Raw genomic sequence first — 21,689 nt, 5'->3', positions numbered from 1 at the left:
ACATCAACTGTAGCAGTCTCATAGTGACCAGTGTGCAAACACAGGCCATTCCTTTTTTAAATCGGTCAAGCCAACCGTTACTGTACGAAAAGTTTTTAACATTCAGTTCTTTACCAAAAATTTTGAGTAGAGCATTTTCCAAATTTTTGTGCTTGCCAGTTTTTATCTTCTTGACTGTATGTAATGATTTCTCTAATCCTAACCACTTTTGTTTCTCTTGCAGAATATCTCCAACGATTCTTTGGCTAACTTTTTTTTTCAGAATATCGGAGAAATGATTGGCAATAGACTGCTGACTTGTGTCTTGCTTTTAAGAGGAATATTTTTAGATAACTGAAAGTTTTTATTGACACTTTCACTCATATTTTCATGCATCCATAAGCTGTTTACTAAGAACAAAAATCTCCTTAAAATGATTCAATTCCAAAAAAAAAAAAAAGAAATCTTGATTGCAAATGTTATGAATTAGGTTGTTTGCTCTTTTATGCTCCAACTACCACAATTTCAGAGCACTAGTTGTGTTATTCTCAACTGAACTTAGAATTGCTTTATTTTCAAGCAAAAGTCTATTTTTTTTGAGCTCAAAGACAGAAAGGTGGTAACAGTTGTTATTATCTGGAGTAAAACATCACAGTTGTCAGTTTTCAAGGACTGATCATGCTGTAATGCTCATGGTAAAGATATGTTGTTCGAGTGAAGTTTCTCTGACTAATGGGACTAATGATTACAGTTGGGGTTGGGGAGACTAGATAGTAAATGGAGGAAAATATTTATGGTTGCTTCCTTTTTTTACTTCAAGATTAGTGGTTGCTACTCACAATTTATTATCTGTAAAGCCTAAAAATGGTAATAAACTTGTAAATTTGTGCCTCAAGTATGTTTGCCTTATACTGATGTGTAAATGTAGCGAAATTTATTTAAAAAAAAAAAAAATAACAGTTATGTTTTATTATGAAATTTTTCTAAATGCATTGTTAAGTCTTTTTAAAAGATTTTAGCTAAGCTTTCTGCTACAAAGAAAAAAGTAAGAAATAAAGCAGTTTCTACTTTATTTGTCAATAAGTTTTGTATTTTTATATGCAGTTTTGTTAGATGCAATTGTAAAATCAAGATATCATCTGTGTTTGTTTTCTAGGAGAAGACTTCAACTTCACCCAAACCAAGCTTTTTTTCTCCTCGTTAATCAACGTAGCATGGCTTGTGTTTCCATGACGATGGGTGATTTATATGCTCGAGAAAAAGATGAAGATGGATTTCTGTATACAGTTTTTGCTTCACAAGAAGGTTTTGGCTTAAAAGTGAACTGAAAAGTACCTGAAAACAAATTGAACTTATTTGGTCTCTGGTAGATCCTTATCTAATTTGTAAAGTAACATGTATTTAACAGTGTTTGTAAAAATTGTGTACACTTTCGAAGTTTAAAACAGGTATACGTGTTTTAAACTTAGCTTTTCAATACCTTTATATAAATATGTATATATTCTTTCTGTTAGTGTCATATAAGAATGCTTTGCTGATTATAAATGCTTGCTATTATTAATATCTTTATTTCCCATTCAAGCATGTTCTATAAAATTTGTGTTGGTTTTGTTTGCTATACATTTTACTTTTTAGGGAATGAACATGAACAAAATGTAAGTACACATTTTAAGCTGTTAAATAATAAATTAAACTAATTATATTAGGGGAAAGGAACCTTAAGAGCCAGTTTTTATGAGAACCGGGCAGAAATGGGGTGTTCGAATATACACCATTTTTGATTTTGCCCAATTTTTTATGGTGGATTCTTTTAAAGACTTTAGAGAAGACGCATATTTTTTCTTTTCCTCCTCTTTTATGGTAAATTTTTGATCATACTAGTTTTTTAAATAGTAACTGGAAGTCCCTGGAGGAAAATTTAAACCTAGAAGTGTTGATTGAATTGAAAACTATAAAGTTCATTCTATTGTTTGGAAATATGTATTGTGTTCTTGAAAAAGAATTTCTCCAAAGTTCTGTCACTTGATTTTGAAAATACACACTCTAGTTTGAAATGCAGGCAATAAGTTCTATACTGACCCTCAGTGCACTGAGATACAAGTCCCTAAAAAGTACACTTTTTATCATATTTTGGTGACAAAACTGCTATTTTTTTGCAGCAGTGAGCATTAGCCATGCATTTAATGAGCCTATTTAATAATTTATATATATCACTACACAAATTGCTCACAAAAACTATGGTTGAACCTCAGTGCATGGAACCAAGATGCCTCAAACCTGACACATTTTCACTTTTTTCGGCATAGTTTAGCCACCTCTGCCAGGGTCCACTAAAGGTCAGCCATAAAATTTACGATATATTTCATTTGAGGCACTAAATATGTTATAATCGCCAAGATTACTTTTGCTGATGCTCAATGCACAGAGATAATTGAATATTAAAAAATGTCGATTTGAGAAAAACCCCAAGTTGGGACCAACTTTGGAAATTTTTGTGGGTCACAAAAAATTTTTTTGGAAGAAAAGAAAAATATGTGTCTTCTAAAATCATTCAAAGAAACCACTGTAAAATTTTTAGCGAAATCAAAAATGGCATGTATCTGACCTGCCTGACTCTTATAAAAACTGGCTCTTAAACTTAAAAAAAATACTATACATAATTATGTAGATATTTGTAGATATAAAATTGACTGAAGAAATTTGGTAATCAATACATAAAAATTGGTATGTAATCGTGCAAGTATCAGAACTCTCAATCTTCTACAAAGTTGCAAAAAATAAGATACTTACTGAACTAAGAAAGCTGGAGTAACTTACTGGATTAGACTTATTAGGCGATGAACTTCATATTTTTCATCCTATTTTCAAAAGGTTGCTACTTTAAAATGTAGTTATTTCAAAACTTGTGTGGTTGAAATTTTTTGAAGTTCCTTTGCTATTGCTAAAGTAAGGAAAGAAGTTTTGGAGATAAGGCTGGGTAAATGTTCCTTGGTTAAACGTTATGCTTCAGCTATAAGTAAAGATGATTGGGAAATATGCTGATCATATTTGGTTGAATCAATTTCAAAAGAAATTCAATCATTTATAATCGTAATTGTTTTAAAATTTTGGTTTTGGAACTAACTGTAACTAAAGTAGAAATGCTAATTGCATAAACACATTTTAAAATATCTTGCAAGTTACCACTCGATTGCTTTCTGATTCATCTCTCTTCTCAAGAAAATAAAATTCAGTTTGTATTATCAACCAGTAAGAATAATGAACTATATTTTTCTGGGTACTATATGGTGCTGTGAAATTTACTGTGATGAGGTTATTATTTTTCACTATACAGAACAGCATGCATTAAAAATGCTTAGTATAATATTGTTCAGTTACAGGAGAAAAAAGCTTTTGAAGAAAACTTTTTTACTGAATTATATAAAAATCTAAGGGAAAAAGTATTCAAATGCTACCATTTAGACAATCAATATATACTGTCAGTGTAGAGATACATGCATGCAAGTTAAAAGAATTTAGTGCATATAATATTCAAGTACGTTTCAGAGTTTATCTTCATGATCATCACAATCATCATTTCAAATCATATGAAAATTCTTTTCAAGTAGCTCTCTGATTCTAAATTAATGGATTAATATTTTTTTTCAAACTTTCATCAATAAATCATGATATAAGTAAAGTATTTTATTTTCAAAAATGAAGTATGAATTTTTAAAATTGTATATCTAGAGTAGGAGGGTAGAAACATTTGAAAAGAGGTTTTTATTAGACTGTTTGTCCTGATTTATTTATGCATTATATATATATATATATATATATATATATATACAGGGTGTTTAAAAAGGTAGTTGACAAATTTAACATGCTGGTGTGTCATATCATCATGAACAAGATTTACAATGTAATATATTTTCGCAAACGCAATGCTGGTGCTACATGCAGACAAAACCACATTGACGGATGCACAACATGTTGCATATTTATTAAACAAAGACTATTTTACACAACATTTTAGTTTTCAAGGAAGGCTTACAGCTGTTGTTGAAATTTGCTGCTTTCAGCTATCATACACACATCGCGACGACAACGTTCCAACCGTGGTAATAACGATTCATTCTGACAAGATTTCACCGATCCTTGCATTGTCATTTCGATGGGATTATGACAGTTGGTGGAATGCAAATTTCAGCAACTGCTTTAAGCTTTCCTTAAAAAGTAAAACGTTGCGTTAAACCTTCTTTGTGTAATAAATATGTCACATGTTGTGTGCATCTATCAGTGTCCGACTTTATGTGCATGTACGTCTAGATTGCGTTTGCGAACACATGTTCATATGTAAATCTTGTTCATGATATGATATACCAGCATGTTATGTTTGTTAACAACCTTTTGAGACGCCCTGTATATAAATGTGAATAACAATATTTAGACTATTAACAAACTGTTTGAAAAAAATATGACTTTGTGTACATGAGACAATTTTAGATTACTTGGACCAAAAACATGTTTCATATAAAAAGCTTTTAATTAATAAATAAGTTTTAATGTATTGAGAAAAATAAGTGTTTATTGTGAGTTAAATGCATGGAAAATAAACGTTTTTAAAATAGTTCCATTTTTTAGCATTTGTTGTAAGCTTAGTATTATGCAAGAAAAAGCTATGAATAATTTGTAAAATACTAGTTTTTTAACCCAGCTGTCAAATGTGTAGTAAATCTTTTCAATGTTTCATTTAATAAATTGAAAGCATAAATGCATATGTTTTTTACAAATGATACAGTTAAGAAAATAATTTGTTATTGTTGTTTGTATCATATTTGATTAATAAAACCCGTAATTTTGCTTGTGCAAAGTTTCAGCTTTAAAAACTTGTGGTCCTGTGTTTTCAAAAATCAAAATAGCTTCAGAATACTTCATACTATGTGTTTTAATTGTTCATATTTCTCTCACTGTGATAGTATGAGAAAACCTATTATATTCTCTTGTGCATTGATGCATGTGTAGGCAAGTTGAGCTTGTCACAGTACTGATTTTAATTGAAACCAAGATTTAAATATTAATTTAGGACTATTTCTACATAGCTAAGAAACATTTAAAAAAAACTGCTGAACACAGTGCTAACACATTAATTTTTCAAATTCTTTGAAAGGTTTTTAGAATATATTTTGTATGTTGTATTAGTCATGGAGTTTGCATCATATCTACTATGCTTATGTAAAAGATTAATGAAAATGCATAAAATTTTATATAAATCCTTTTTAATCAATTATAATTTTTGTAATTTATTTCATAAAACCACATGTGCTACATACGGGTTTCCTATGTATGTAGAATTATGATTTTAATAATTTTGTATTATGTTTAGTTTGGTATATAAATCAATTAAAACATACATTGTGTTTGTGGTTTAAGTTCATTTAATAGTTTTCACACACCACATGCTGTCAAATGTAATTTAGCATTTTTAGAAGTTCTTAAGATTCTGCAGTGGAACAGTTCATTCATCCTGTCACTTCACATAAATGCATTGTGCATTTGCAGCATATAATCACATAAATAAAATGAAATGGCACTTGGGTTTCGAATTTGTTATTTTAGAGCTATTTAAAATAAATATGCTCAATTTGAGCTGTATTTTTCATTATTTTTGTAAGATACTTTAATGTTTCATTATTTCACTAAATTTATTCAATTGATAAAATGGCATATTTACTTTGGACTCAATTGTGCCATGCTCACAGTAAAATCATCAGAAAAGAAACTGGATAAAAATGATAGTGCTATATATTATGAAATTTTAAACATTTTCCCACAAATATTACATAATTCAATTTAAAAGGCATACAATAGAATACATCATACACGATTGTGTGCTGTTTGGCAAAATATAATCCGAGTTGATACTGACAGTTCAATGCATAGTACTGGCAATATGTATAAAATTTAAGGAAATGAAAGCAATTCTGGTTCAGTAACATTATACATCATAAAATAACATTTGCATAATATTGACACATATTCAATACAAATAATTCATTTATATTTTTCTATATTTCATTATATTTTTTCTATGCTTTATAATAGATTTATATATACCCATCTATACTAGAGTAGAACGTTTAGTGATGTGATTAAATTTTTCTACAAGATATCATTGAGAATATAGGTTAAAAATCTCATTTATAATATGTATGCATACATATGTATATAGACAGAAATGCTTGATATAAAACTTTTTTGTACCCCAAATGTTTTCAACTCCCCCTCTCCTTTAGATGTACAATGAGTACCAGTTGATTTCGCACTTTCAATCAGTTTTAATTCTTCATTGCTCTGTGCATTTTTCAAGCTTTTTTCCGTGCGAGTTGAGATATCCTTATGTAGATAAACATATATACAGAAACCAACAAAAATTGTAAATATTTTAGGAACTAGGAAAAATGTTTAGGAGCCAGAGAAATTAATTCTCAGAGTTTATAGGAGATTTCTGTGCAATGATGTTTGAAAGATCCTTTTTCTGAAAGTACTAGTTGCGAAGGTATTATTTTAGTTTCACAGGTGACCAGGATTTGCCGAACCCTGTATGTATATATATGTATGGATACATGCATATATGCACATGTATACATAGCAACATTTTTTGAAAATAATTGAGATTCTTAACTATATGTAGGAAATGTTATTTGTTGATCACATAAGTAAAACAAACTAAGTAAGTAAGCATTTTTACCATTATATATATTGTGTTTCAAAAGTGAATTTACTCTTTGAAAGACCTTTGGCATTATTGTCTTCTTAAATGCTCCAGACAAATTAAATTACTAAAATATTTTAGTTAAAGGAAATAAATTTAATTTTTAGTTCTAAATGTATGAATCCAAGTTTGATGTATCATTACAAAGTGCTTGGTGAGTTGTTTACCCATTCATAAAATAAGATTAGAATTTAATGCATTTTAATTAGATTTCAGAACAAATGAAATATTACACAATATTGGCTCAAAATAAACAGCATTATTGACTAGATCACACTTGCATTAATTGATGTTATGTTAGGCAGGTAGGTAAGCCTTTTGGGTAAGCAATATATTTATAAAAAGTTGTTGCAATTAATATTTCAAATATTTTATGATATGTTTTCTTTTATTTGATTGCATAAAATTTCTACATACTTTAAAAATAATATTTAAAAAAAAGTGTCTCACATGCACTAAAATGTTGTAGTGGTATGAAAATGTTTATTAGAATTTTAAATAAAGGAAAAAAAAAATACTGAAAATCTAAAACATGTTTAGCTTTTACCCAAGATGAATTTGACTAAGTTAAGCATTGACAAACCTGAGCTGTTAAATGAATGTTTTCAATATATATTTTAGTAATCACATCTCTTTAAAAATAACCATATATATAGAGAGAGATTATCTGCAAGGAAAAAATATAAATAAATGCATTAGTAAATACAACAGAAAAGTGCTCAAAATGCTTCAGTAATGTATATGTATATATAGGTACTAAAGTTGGCGTTGTAAAGTAGCACCAAAAAGCAACTATCAATATATGTACTTAGAACAAACTATATTCTTATATTTCAATTTATAAAAAGCTTTTTTGTCACTAAAGAAGAATCATATAGAAGCAATTGTGGTTTTCAATACCTAGAAGATTATTTAAAAAGCTAAGACACATTTGAAGCTTATTCCTAATCTAGTAAACTGCATCGTTTCAGCATCATGATAATGTCAAACAAAACTGGAAAAACTCTTTGCAGTGCTAAATACATTTAAAACTAATATCACATAACAAATTCGATCAATAGTTTACTTCTAAAGAAGTTTAAACACTGTCCTTGGATAGATTTTCCAACATGTGTTTGTTACATTTACGCATCACATACACATATAGTTTATGTACAAATATCAAATGTTATTTTTGGTCTCTTCTTTTTATTTTCTTTTCCACTTGGAAACAGTTGCAGAAATTTTTCTGATAACTGAAATTTTTCTTCAGAAATTAAGACTTTAAAAATTATATTCCACATAAAATGCATAACTGTACTTATTTTCATAAAAATGAATTGGTGAAGCCCACTTTTATTATATTCTTAAATAAAGGTTCAAATTAGTTTTAGTCATTGCTTTTGATCTAGTTCAGAACATCTAAGTGAAGTGCACCTTATAGGATATTGGGCCCATCTCATAGTATAAATACTAACTAACATTAATGAACAAGGATACACATTGTTACAAAAGAACACTGCATCAGAACAGTTCATGAATATGTCAAGTTCAGTGAAAAAAGATGATTTTTGTTTTTTGAAACATTCAGACATATTTTTCTAGTAAATATGAACTACGTTTGCTGATGAACAAATTCGAACTGATGTTCCCAACAATTCTGGTCACAACTTGGTCACATTGGGCCTGTTTTAATACAATATAAACATAGCTCCTAATAAATAGGAAGCTGTCATTCTCTCTTCTAAGTTATAAGGTAGATATTTAAGACCTTTCTAAAAATATCTTTCACTTGTAAAACTTTATCCTCGCTTAACTTATTGGGAAATGCAAATAAAAATAGAGCTAATCCTTCATGTTTATTATATATAGGGACATGTACTAAGAAGTATGAGTGGTAGAATGACTGGTGCAGAAAACTGATATCTTGCTGCTTACTGAAGGCACTAGCACAACACATGGGGTCACGATCAAGGAAAAGCTGTATAAAATCTTCCTTGTGGCACATGAATCTGTGAACACAAACTACAGAATTCTGCCATAATGGTTTGTGACTGCAGTGAATGTTGCAAAAGATTCCCTTTTGTTTCTCATTACTGCAGGCAGTTTTAGCTACACGTGTGGACCTACTATCCATAGGAAGTTTATCCTACATTTATCATCTGTACATGTGTTGAATCTAGCAGGAGATGAGTCACACTCTTTTACTCTGCTTAATTTTTATTTATATTCTAGAGACAAGGCTGTATGTTGATCCCAGTGGTTGCATGTGTAATGAGACGAATGTGATAGTCTGTTGATAGAGTCACATTTGCAAGGCAACCAACAAGTCCTGAGTGATATTTATTCATACTTAAACTGACCATACTATCCATTCCACCTAAAGGGAAAAAAAGAGGAATTATTGCAAAGGAAGTTAATTAAAAAGAATAAATTTTTACTGTACAAAAAGTCAAATATGCACAGCTCTATAATAAGTCTGGTTTAAGAAGAAAATTATTTATTGTTACCTAAATATAATCCATTGTTAACATTTAATTGGTTAAGTGATCCAGGTGATGCACCTGTTGCTCTCATTCCACCATCAACAACAAGAGATCCTTCTTGTTCCACCCTATGATATCAAAGTAGAAAATGAGAAACTTTCATTGTATAAATACAGGGGTCTGTCCAGGATTTTTCACAGGGTCCGTTTTCTGTGAAAAGTTAAATAATTTTGTGAAAAATCAAATAATTCTGCCAAAAAAATGTTTTTGTAAAAACGAAAAAATTTTTAGAATTTTGAGGCAGCACAAACTGCATCATTGACATTTAAAGTTGAGTGTTTTCCCTCTTTTCTGTTGAGAATATCATTCTTGAGTGTTTTTCGAGTATTCTGGGGGGGGGGGGGGCGGGAGGCGGCATCTCTCTCTGGGAAATGGGCACCCCTCAAGTATCAATATTTATTTACCATTCTACACTATGTTAAATTTTTTTTAGAAGTGTTATATGTATAGTATTTAAAATAATTGTAACAAAGAAATTTCGGCAGGTGTGTTCAGCATTTAACTTTTTGACCCACGACACTGTTAAAGAGCACAGAATTTCGTTTAAAACTTATTAACTCCATGATTTTTACAAAAAATAAAAAATATTTTATTTGTTTACTTCTTAAAGCGCACTAAACATCGAAAATTCGAAAAATCAGATTCCCATAGCAAATGCAAAGAGATGGCAATCCTGAAAGTGAAGGCATCAAAAGTATAAAAATGGCTTGTAAAATAAATATTTTTGATAAAATTACTTTAGAATTGCATTTTAGAGTCCAATGTTAAAAAATAAATCATTGATTCAGCATTTTAATTTGTGAATAATAAAAGAAAATGGAATTCCACTTTAAAAACTTGAAATAAGTATTGTTACAAAAATAAAGAGACTTTTCATTTATTTGCATCCTAATAAAGCAAAGTTAGCTTGAAAAAAGAATAAAATATGATTCTCATATCGGATGTAAAAAGATTGAGTTTTTCAAAATGTAGGCATCTAAAGAAAAAACCCCGGTAAATAAAAGAATTTATTAAAAGTTAATTATCATTTTTAGCATCGAAAAATCAAACTCGTATAACTTTCTCCCAAAATAGCAGTTAAACATCGCACTGCCAGACGTTAAGTGGCAATAAGTTTGAAGTTGGTAATCCTATCTGAAGCGACCACATTTCCCCCTTACCCTTTGCAGTTCTAAGTTTACTTTGCTGTATATTATTGTTTATTAAATCATGAGAGGGGAGAAAAGTGCTTACGACGCCTATTCAGAGAAGGTTTACGCTTTTTCATTCAGAGAAATTTACAACAACACCACTGCATAAAACAAACAAGCAAAATTATAAACCAAACCGGCTTTCAGCAGTTAATTTCTTTCAAAGAAATCAATAACAAGCATTATATTTATTTGGCGGTAGTAATTATTTATCGCTTGCAGGAGCATCGCAAGAGAGCCGATTTTTTTTTCTTTTGCAAAATTAGCAGATTTTGTATAAGTTGATACCTTCCTCTAATTTAACTTTAAAAAAAGGTTCCAAACATTATCCTTTTTACATACGGAAATATATATGCGTTATTTTGATTTGCTCTTGCAATATCAGAATTTTGTGAAGGGTCCGTTTTGGTTGATCGATATTTTGTGAAAGGTCTATTTTGATTGATTGGATTTTTGTGAAAGGTCCATTAACAGACCCAAATTACCTCTGGCCAGACCCCTGAAATATATACATTGCAATTAATGTAGTTAATCATACCGTATTGCTCTCACTGTATGCCATTTTCCATCATCTAATTTTGTGGAGTTATAAACAATCAATACTTCACCAGATCCCAAGTTGTATTGAAATGTTAAATAACCATCATGTAGCCCGAGTGCAAGATAATCAGATGATGTACTCATTTCCTTTTTACCAGACCATAGTAATAATCCACTGGGTCCAAAGGATCTGAATTTGAACCTGATATCAATTTTGTTTCCACGAATTCTGAAATATAATGAAATTTTTTTTTTTATTATAGTTACATAAACTGAAAATATTTTTTGAGACATACTATTTATTTGATTATGAAATTTGCAAAAATATTTTAACATAAGCAGGAAATCAAAACAATAATATAGCATATTTTGTATTTGTTTTGCAATAAAAGCTATTTGATGTTATTTATCTTTAAGCAATGCTATTTAAACGTTTCAACTGCCTGAAATTTCAACTCTTGGCACTTGTCACTTTCACAAAATATATTCATATTCAAATTTTACAAAAAAAAGTTCTTTATTTACAGCAAAAACGCTAATAACAAAAGAAAAATAAATATTATTTTATAAACAATTCCTAAATGAAATTTATCAGCATTAAAAAAAAATTATTGCTTGAACTCCATCAAAAAAAGTTGTACAGCAGAGCTTCAGTACTCACAGGTGTTTTTTTTCAAACAATACATAAATAATTTACAGCTGAATTATATTTTTTGCAACAAAATGCGGCTCTGAAAATTAGAGAATTCGCTCCTATTATATGCTCACATATAAGATATTTCATGCATACTGATTTAAATTACATGGCAATTTTCAGAGACACAGAAGTAAAGAAGACTTTTCTGCCTTGATATGTCTTAATGGAGCACTAGTATTGTAGCATTTGTTTGCACTGTACCATTGTCTTAGATCTTTTGCATATCATATTTGATTCAGTTGAAATAACTTAGGGTCTCTGGGGAGGGGGGAAACAAGGACATGTTTCACCTTCACTTGTTCTTAATAGGCACATCACAATGATGCAGAATGAATAAGTTGCAAAAAAAAAAAAAGTGCGAGAGAAGTAGCTTTTTAAGCAGAATTCAAGGGATTCATACACTATTCAATAGATAACATCATTTCAAAGTGCCTCAAAGGCATTACAAAATGGAGGGAAGGCGGGGGGGGGGGATAAACCACTCAAATCAATATTTTGCATGTTTCAAGCCAAAACACATTACTTGAGCTTTTACTTTATAGATTTTTTTCTTTTTTGATTTATTTTTGAGAAACTTAGGTAAATATAGGGAAAAATCATCATTATGTAATAAGCAATATTGGAACATTTTGCGACAATTTTTGAATAACGAAAAGTACCATGCTAAAAGAAATTTTGATTACTCAAAACTTCTGGTAACTTGAATAATGTGACCTTTTATGTAGGTGACCTTATACTGAGGTCAGACTAATATTATGCTTAAAACATTGCATTTTAATTTCATATGAAGTTAGTAGACAGTTGGATTAACATTTAGTGTTGTGATGTGTTCTCTCTTTAGCATGATGTTATTTAATTTTCTTTCATTAATCTTTCACGGATTTAGGGTGATACAAGTATTTTCATTTTTCATTTCTCGTATTAACGAATGCAACTACACTTGGTAGCACCAAACATAACTGTAACTGTACTGAACAGTGGCGGATCTAGCCGATCATTTTGGGAGGGGTCATCCAAAATTTTTGAATAAACTCTTGAGAAACTCTACTAAAATGAATGATTCTAAAGGGAGAGTGAGGGTGTGTGTTTGGAATTCCTCCTTCCTAGAAATATTTTTCCTTAGAGGCTCTAAAAATCTAATTTTAAGCTATTTTTGCATGTATTAAAGAAAGCGATGGAGGATTCGTGAGCTCTCCCTCGGAAAAATTCCAAAATTAAAGCCATAAATACGCAAATTTAGGCTCTCTTTGGTCTCGTGAGCAATAGGTGACAGTGAGGACAACAGCATTTAGAGAACGTCCAAGTGTCTAAAGTTGGAATCAAGATATGATGTAAACAAAGGAGCAAAATTTTGGGAATAATAGTTCTTTTTCGAGGAGAGTGATATAATTTCTCTCCCGATTAATGCCGAAATTTCTTTTAATGTAAAAAACGGGTTAAATTTTTGTTATTTTTTCATAATATTTTCGTTTTTTTCCTTTAAAAAAAATCCTACAATCACAAGGCTTTGGGAGGGGCCATGGGGGCCATGGATCCGCCCCTGGTACTGAATGTACTAAATTTTAAACGACTGAGTTTTTTTTGCAGTATTTTGTGTTTTTCAAATTTAAAATGTAATCAGTTTTTCAAAAATAAATAAATGATTTAATATTATTTTCTGGGTGGGGAGGGGGGTGCATGAGTACTGTAAAATGATTTATCTTTAGTTGAAATATACTCAAGTTTGAGTAAGTTGGTGGTTTCTTTAATAAAATATTCTGCTTGAAGAGGAAAATTATGTAAAGCAAAAAGAGTTATAAAGTATAATATTGGAGTTGTGTTTTTAAGTTCTAAATTTTTTCTTGCTATTTTAGCCCATGGTGCTCCCCCCCCCCCGCCCTTTTTTTTGTTTCTGGTGCTCCCATGTGTCTAATCCTGAGGTATGTAAAACATTAAAAACATTAAATTTGCATTAATTTCCCATATTTTTAATGAAGAAAAGTAATACTATTTGATTTAGTAAGAGTTTGAATTCTCCATTGATACATAGTCATTAGGTTATCAGGTTTCATTCTAATGAACATAGCCAAGTGTCATATCGAGGGCTGACACTGTGTTTTAATATACACATTAGGGTGGGCCAAAGAAACTTTTTTTGGAAATCTGTTTTTGGATAGTGCGGAAAAGTTGCTATATGGATCCGTTATTACCCATAAAAAATTTCGCTAAATTTGTTTAATATTTAGCCGGCGCTATTTGACCTTGAAAAACTAAAAGAAAGGGCAAAAATGCACTTTTTTTTTCCAAAAAAAAGGGGGGGGGGGGGCAAAAGTAAAAGCTTGAAGCTAGTTTCAGCAAACATTAGGAGTATCTGTCAGTGAATTAGCTGAAATCCTCAAAGACTTTTATACATTTCGTAGAATATTTGGCGCCTCCTTTAAGAATGAAATATGGGAAAAATGAAAAAAAAAAAAAAAAAAATTAGTTTCGAAATAAGTAAATACTGAAATGTTACGCAATATGTTACTTAGAAAAAATAGTGAAAAATCAATCAATTTTATGCGACATTTGTACGCCAATTTTAAAAAATGCACACACTCAAATGAAAAATAGTTACATAAGATGCTAATTTTTTGGTCTTCGGTTCCAATTGTTTCTCCTGAATAATAAACGGCGCTCAACTGCTTCTATTATTCCTATGATTATTTTATAACTATTTTACATATGTTTGACAAATAAAGCCCTTGAGTATTAAAAAAATGTGAATCCTCTGAAGTCCTTTAAACTGACCAATGAATTGAATGCAAATATTCTTCTTTTTCCCAAGCCAATTCTTTCTCTTGACTTTACGATGTTGTAATTCTACACCTTCACAGCTGGGAGTTAAGCAATTAAAGGGGTCCTCTCGTGTCCAATGTCCATCTTTGGGGAAAGAAAAGTTTCCCAGACGGCTGCTCTCTGCGCTTCAATCAGAATGAAATTCTGAGCATTCGATTATTCACTGCAGAACGTGTTAAAGAGAAATTTCAAATGTCATTGCATTATTATCTTTGTTTTGGTATACAACACGACTGTTATGGAGAAACGCGCGAAAAAGAAAGTAACGTGAGCAAGCACAAGTAGTCTTCTATTTGGACCTGAAAAAGATTTGTCTCCTCCCGATGCTTTATTTCTTCCAACATTTGAAGACATTATCAGATGTTATCAAATCACTAGAATGCAAATAAAGGGAGAAGGAAGTAAGCAAACCATCTTCTGAAAGTAAGGCCGCTGTAGTTGCAAAAAAAGTTATTGATATTTGAAAGCGTGCTTCCCTTCCCGTTGCTTCGATAAGGAGAGTGATTGTCATGATTTTATCATATTATTCTAAATATAATAGCGCAACAAAAAATGCTAAAAATATAAAGACGCAACTTTTACAATTAAAACTAGGCAAATTTAAAGCAGAGGCTACGACTTTATTTAACATTTGTGCCTGCAAATGCGCAGATTTATATTCGTGCAATTGCAGAAAAAAGCAAAAGTCCCTGATAGAGGAAAACAATTTATAATTGATCAAAGGAAAGTAAGAAAAATGGCTATTGGAAAAATGGATAAGGTAACAAAACAGAAACTACGAAAAAGAGAAAAAAGATGAAAGAAAATTAAAACAAGTGTTGCTTTGGATGAGAAAGACATATCAGTACCCAGCACAAGTGGATTGAGGGTTAAGGAAAGTCATATTACATTGAATGAACCTGAAGCATGCCTCATACAGCTTTAGCAGCAGATCTAACTGGCCTTTCAAATAGAGCAGTGGCTAAAATTGCTACAGCAGTTCTTGATGATTTCGACTTAGTTTCTCCTAAACAAAACAAAAATATATAGTTGATAAAAACAAAGTAAGGAGGGAAGTCGATAAAAAAAAGGAGCGAGCTAAGAGAAAGGGATTTAAGAGCAGTTAAAGGGACAGCTATAAAGAGTTTGTATTTTGACGGCCGCAAAGATGACACCCTTCAAAGGACATCTGGCCATCAAAAATTAGCATCTAAAGCACATGTAGCACTGATAAAAGAACAGGTAGCAAGTACATCGGTGAAAGTGCAAAAGAAATTTCGCAAGGTATTATAGGCTTTGCAAAAAAGTATAATATGAACTTGCTTAACTTATCGGTTATTGGATGCGATGGAACAAATGTAAATACGGGATGGAAAGGTGGAGTAATTCATTTACTTGAGACATACAGTCGACTCTCGATATCTCGAAGTACGAGGGACCAAGAAAAAGATTCGACATAGCCGAAGTTCGAGATACCGAAAACTAACTATTATTTCCCTTTTGAAACAATTGTAAAAGTAATTAAACAAAACCACACATAAATGCTCAGATAGGAGAGAAAACTTGTATTAGTTCCCCCCCCCCAAAAAAAAATACAAAAGTGTGTAGAACTTGAAGAACATAAGCAAAAATAATATTACTAATAAAAAAATGTATTTCTTACATCACATTTAATAAATATTGCTTTATACTTGCTTGTTTTTTTGAATTAATATTTCTGCTATGTATGAAATCATTAATTTTACTCATGGCATTGAATATATCCTGTGGAACATTTTCCCGACTTTCAATAGAACGATGAATAATCGATAGTGCATTACTAACATCTGCATTTGTTGGCAAATCATTATGTTCAGAAATTTCAATTTTCTCTTCATTGTCCGTACCATCTTCTTTAGCTGTTACTTCTGCAATAATATCTTCATCGCAAAGTTCACCGCAGGTAATGAGCTCGGAGTCAACGTTTACGAAGTCAGAAAGTTCCAATGATTGTTCTTGAAACACATCTCTGAACTCGTTGTCCAAACATTCGTTAACCTCATCAACAATATTGGGAGCACTTGAAGGAAAGAATCCGCATTTCTGAAAACAATGAGCAATTGTGTCTTGGGAAACATCATTTTGCCAGGCACTAAAAACCATTCGAAGAGCATCTAATACCGATATGGAACTTGTATGCTCTTTATTATTTTCAATATCGTTGATGAGCTTTCTAATTACTCGTTTCCTATAATGCACTTTTAAATTACGAATTACTCCCTGATCAGCTGGCTGAAGTTTTGCCGTTGTATTTGGTGGGAAGAATTCAAGCTTAATTGACTTTAAATTTTTTAACTTTGGATGTGCTGGACAATTGTCCACAAACAGCAAAACTTCTCGAGATTTTTTATGAAAACTCAAATCAAGTTTTCTCACGTATTCTTCAAACAGCTCGCTGGTCATCCAGGATTTCTTATTGCTTTTGTAATTTACCGGCAAAGATTTGACGTTTTTAAAGCAACGTGGGTTTTTCGATTTACCAATAACTAAGAGGGGTAATTTTTCTGATCCATCAGCATTGGCACCAACAAGAACAGTTAAGCGATCTTTGCTCATTTTTCCTCCAGCACAGGACTCTCCTTTGAACATTAAAGTTTTTTGGGGAACACATTTGTAGAATAATCCGGTTTCATCAATATTAAAGACGTCTGATGCTTTGTAACCAAACAGTAGGGTGGGAAGTCTTATTCTCCATTTTTCACAAAGACTTTCCAGGACGTCTTTAGCTTCTCCATGTAAATTCCGAAAAACTATATTATGACGAGCTTTAAACCTCTCGAGCCATCCACTGCTTGCTACAAAGTCCATGTGTCCAAGGAGTTTGCCAAAATCAAGTGCTTTTTCACGAAGGAGAATTCCACTCACAGGGATTTCAGTCCGCTTATGCTCATAATTCTTAAACCATTTCAAGAGTGCCGTTTCAATGTCGGTGTATGTGCACTCCTTGATTTTTTTACGATTAAGATTTGCAGAACCGCCCTTTGTTTCGTAATGTTCTAATATTTTTTCTTTGTTCGACATTATTGTCGATAATGTATTCGGCGGTATGCCATATTTCAGGGCCAAGTCCTTTTTCTTAACGGTAGGATTATTCTCTACATCTTTAATTAAATCGACCTTTTCTTCAATAGTTAAAATTTTTAGCTTTCTCTTACTCATTTTTCAAAACGCTGAGCATGCAATCATTTACTAAATGCTATGAGTGCTAAAAAGCTGAGATCAGCGAAGCTTCAAGTGAGCAGTTCCAAGTTCAATTGGTGGGTCACTAACTGGTTTAGCCCTCACCCAGGGGGTATTACACGTGCTCTCTTTCTTGCTAATCCCTTATCAACGTCTGGTCTATCTCCCTTTTGTACTCGTTCTAACAGAGCCACTGAAAAGAACTTATCGAAGCGTGAACAAGCAACGCGTGAACGAGTGCATTTTAGCTCTTTCTCTCGTCAAAAGAGGTGGCGACCTGTCAATTACGCCCCCGTCTTCAAAGCCCTAACAAAAGGGAGCAGGTGGTGAAAATAGCAGAATTTTCTCCGTCATTTTACGGTCAAGTTGGTTTCGCTACTGATAATCAGGACAATAAATATTAAGAGATGTCTGTCTCAAACTTCGAGATAAGCGGAGTGAACTTCGAGTTAACGAAAAAAACCCCATTAAGAACATTAGCAGAAGTTTGGGACCATCCAAAAACTTCGACATAAGCGGAAATTCGAGTTCAGCGAAGTCGAGATATCGAGAGTCGACTGTATCTCAAAAGACCTTTACAGTGGAACATATGTCTGAAAATGTGTGATACTATTGCGTGATAATAATTACTATGATTAATAGTGCTATTTAATTAATTTGTCTATGATTTAATTTTGAAAAATAATTTTCACATTAGTTTTTAAAGAAACTCAATATTTTTTCATTTTTTTCCAATTTTTGATGTCGAAAAGGAGCGGTTAAATGCTCATTAAAATCAATAAAACATTTTATGGGCTCGAACTGGCTCATTATATAACATTTTTGGTGCATTCCAGCAAAATATTTAGAATTTAGTTTTTAAAAAAAATTTCGACAAAAATTTATTTTTCTCTTTTTTTTGGTTTTCAGTGTCAAATAGCGCCCGCTAGATATTTTTTAATATCCAAGAAATTTTTTGTGAGTGCTAACTAGCTCACCACGCAACTTTTGCGCACTATCCAAAAATTGATTTTGAAAAAAAAAAAATTTCGGCTTATTTCGGCCCACCCTAATACACATGTCAACCTACTCTCACTTTAATTCCTCAGAAAGATGGATAGATCCTTTAAATTATTCATTTTGTTTGGCGGGAAGCTTTTTGCTCACCAAGCAACCACTTCACTTTGAAAAGCTTCCCGCTAAACAAGATGGACAATTTAAAGGATCTATTCATCCTTCTGAGAAGTTGAAGTTGGGAGTAGGTTCTAATGGAAGTAGATGTGATGAAAGAGGACAAGGAGAATGATAGTTTGTCAGATACTTGGCGGGGAAACTTTTTTTTTTAATTTACGCCCACCAATGTCCTCTCGGACATAAGGTGCCTTGCAGTCCAATACAACAAAGATGCAGTAGCAGAGCGAGGAAGCTCCCTGAAGAGGACATCCTTCAGCATGTCGAGAAGACCGGGGCAATCAAAAAGATGCTCCCCTGTCATTTGCTTAGTCCCTTCACATAGTGGGCACAGCAGGGAACTGGCTAGTTAGATTTTAAAAAGATGGGCTTGTAAGTAGTCCTGACCAGTCATGAGACCAAAAGATGTAACCCCTTCAACTCTAGGGAGAAGGGAAAGTTGCAGTCTTGTTTGATCTTCCAAGAAGACACGCCCAAGATTTTCCGCTGGCAATGCTACGGAGAGATGGAGTTCTTTTGAGCCTAATATGGCTCCCAAGATGTCGTTTGGCGTTTCGAAGAGGCAGTGGCGCAGCCACGGGAGGGGTTTTGGGGTTAAAACCCCTCCCAGAACACAAGCACATTCATTTCCTCCTTTAAGATCAAGGGAAAAAGCAGAGTATTTGAGCTTTTCCAAGCGGAATAGGTTTCAACAAAATATTTTACTGTTTTTAATAATCGGGAAGCAGTCAGAAATTACTTTTCAATTCTTAAATATAAAAGTTGTATTTCATGATAAGCACCCCACGTCCCCCCTGGTATAAGATAGCTAAAATGGTGTCAATAAAGCTCTACAGAGTATCATGGTCCCTCAGCACTTCCATCTCTGCACAATTCCTTTTTAGGGACATCTAGTGAGAGGAAGCCTACCGCACCCGATTTTCTGATGCTCTTAACCAATTCTCATCGAAAGATCGAAACCGTTATTAGCTAGCATTTGACATTCAAAAATACATGAATGTATTTTAGGAGGAGCTTTTAAGTGATCTCGCGAAAAGCACGCAAAAAATGAATATAAGATTAAAGTAAAACTAATAATAAATATTCTGTGCTTTTCCCACTTTCTTCGTTTTATATTGACATCAATACGAATTATTAATTGTTTTTAAGAAGTTACTTAGAATGAATAATTACTAATCTGTAGAAATTCTTTGATATTGAATAATTACGCACAAGGGCACCCATATGCAAAATTTTAAGGGGGGCTCAAAAATTTTCCCCATGGTTTAGCAGCATATTTTCCCCATGGAAACCGATTTTAGTACAGATTAAAGATGTTAAAATTTGACAGTTTTTTAATAACTTATCCATTATTGGCTCATATTATTCATTAATGGCTGGAAAAGAAATTTTTATACATTTTTGCAAAGAAAAAAGCACTAAAAGCAAGGAAGTTCTCATTTCTAAGGGGGGGGCTTGAGCCCCCCTACCCTTCAATATGGGCGCCCTTGATTACGCATTGTAAATGAATGGGAAAGCAACAATTTTTGATTTTGAAAACCCCTCCCAGAAAAATTTTCTGGCTGCGCCACTGCGAAGAGGGATTGGGAGGCAAGGTGGATTTAATGTTGAAGCCTCTCTTTAGCCAACAAGTCAGCTTGCTCGTTGCCATGGTTGCCGCAGTGGCTTGGTATCCATTGGAGCACAACGTCTTTATTGGTCTCAAGAAGTGAACTAATAATGAGTTTACAATCAAACTCAGTCTCTGTTGGAAAAAGGTTATAGTCTGTGATTGACTGTATTGCAGCTTGGGAGTCAACAAAAATAACAATTTTTTGGGAAGAGATCTCAATGACAGCCCTAAGGGACATATAAATTGCAAAAACTTCACCGTCAAAATTATCTGACCAGGCGGGGAAACTAGATATCATAGCTTTTCAAGGCTGAGGGTTTTTGGGTTTAGAATGAAGACCTTATTTTTTGTGCGGAAGAGATAAAGGTTTTCTTGTAAGGAAATCTTTACAACAGGGTTGTTTTTGATGAGATATACATTCGTGTCCCAATAACTCGAATATTCCTTTATCTCTATCTGTGGGCCCCCGTCATATCTGCGGGTCCCAAATTCTTGAGACTGGCCGGTCCCTTGGGACTTCGAGTTATCGAGAGTTGACTGTATTTAAAAGTACACAATGCTTTTAAGTATACACAAACAGGGCTTAATTTGCATAGGAGCACAGGGGATTTAGGCTCCTGCACTTTTCAATTTTATGCAAAAATGTTAACATTTTAGACATAGTTCAGGCTATTTACAGGTGAAAATAAGTTGTGGTGACTATAGGGCTTCTGCCCTTCTTTTGGTAGAAATTAAACCCTGCACATAAATATAAACAGTAAAATGAAACAGCTATATATTCAAAGATCAATATTAAATTCTGCTAAGAAAAAGAGCACAAACCGTTTTACTATACTTTCATCCATATAGTGCAAGTAACTTGCACCAGTGAACATAGGTTCTGCTATCATTTCTGTAACTTCTATAAAAAAAAAAACATCATCAGCATGAATGCAATCTTTCAATTATAAAAATAAATAGATAGTTTACAATTACCTCACAAATAATAAATAGTCAACTGTTGAAAACACACACATATCCATACATAAGAGTCTTTTTATATTTAAATAAGCTTAAATAGAATTATTATTTAAAAAAAATTGATTCCATAATGTCCGTTCTCGAAAGTCAAATCTAGCACTCGGGATCAATTCCATTTTAAAACGGGGTGATACTTCTTCATGATACTGCTGAACAGGTTATTTTGTATCCTTGTTCTTCCGGGCTT

The 21,689-nt window shown here is 32.3% G+C and overlaps 1 protein-coding gene across 1 annotated transcript in view; it reads right to left on the bottom strand.

Annotated features, from left to right (window-relative positions):
• Positions 1-5,745: 5,745 nt before the first annotated feature.
• LOC129218159 (pikachurin-like) overlaps positions 5,746-21,689 on the bottom strand; it is a 587,112-nt gene continuing 571,168 nt past the window's right edge. Inside the window, exons 11-14 of the mRNA XM_054852374.1 lie at positions 21,305-21,383; positions 10,987-11,217; positions 9,223-9,326; positions 5,746-9,092 (exon numbers count right to left, since the gene is read on the bottom strand). Coding sequence (XP_054708349.1) covers positions 8,944-9,092; positions 9,223-9,326; positions 10,987-11,217; positions 21,305-21,383 — 563 coding nt within the window. The 3' untranslated portion in view covers positions 5,746-8,943. The remainder of the gene's footprint in view (positions 9,093-9,222; positions 9,327-10,986; positions 11,218-21,304; positions 21,384-21,689) is intronic.

This window comes from Uloborus diversus, chromosome 3 (genome assembly GCF_026930045.1).
Source record: "Uloborus diversus isolate 005 chromosome 3, Udiv.v.3.1, whole genome shotgun sequence".
NCBI classification, from domain to species: domain Eukaryota; kingdom Metazoa; phylum Arthropoda; class Arachnida; order Araneae; family Uloboridae; genus Uloborus; species Uloborus diversus.
Note: the sequence above shows the minus strand (reverse complement) of the source record. Positions and strands in the feature narration are given on the sequence as shown.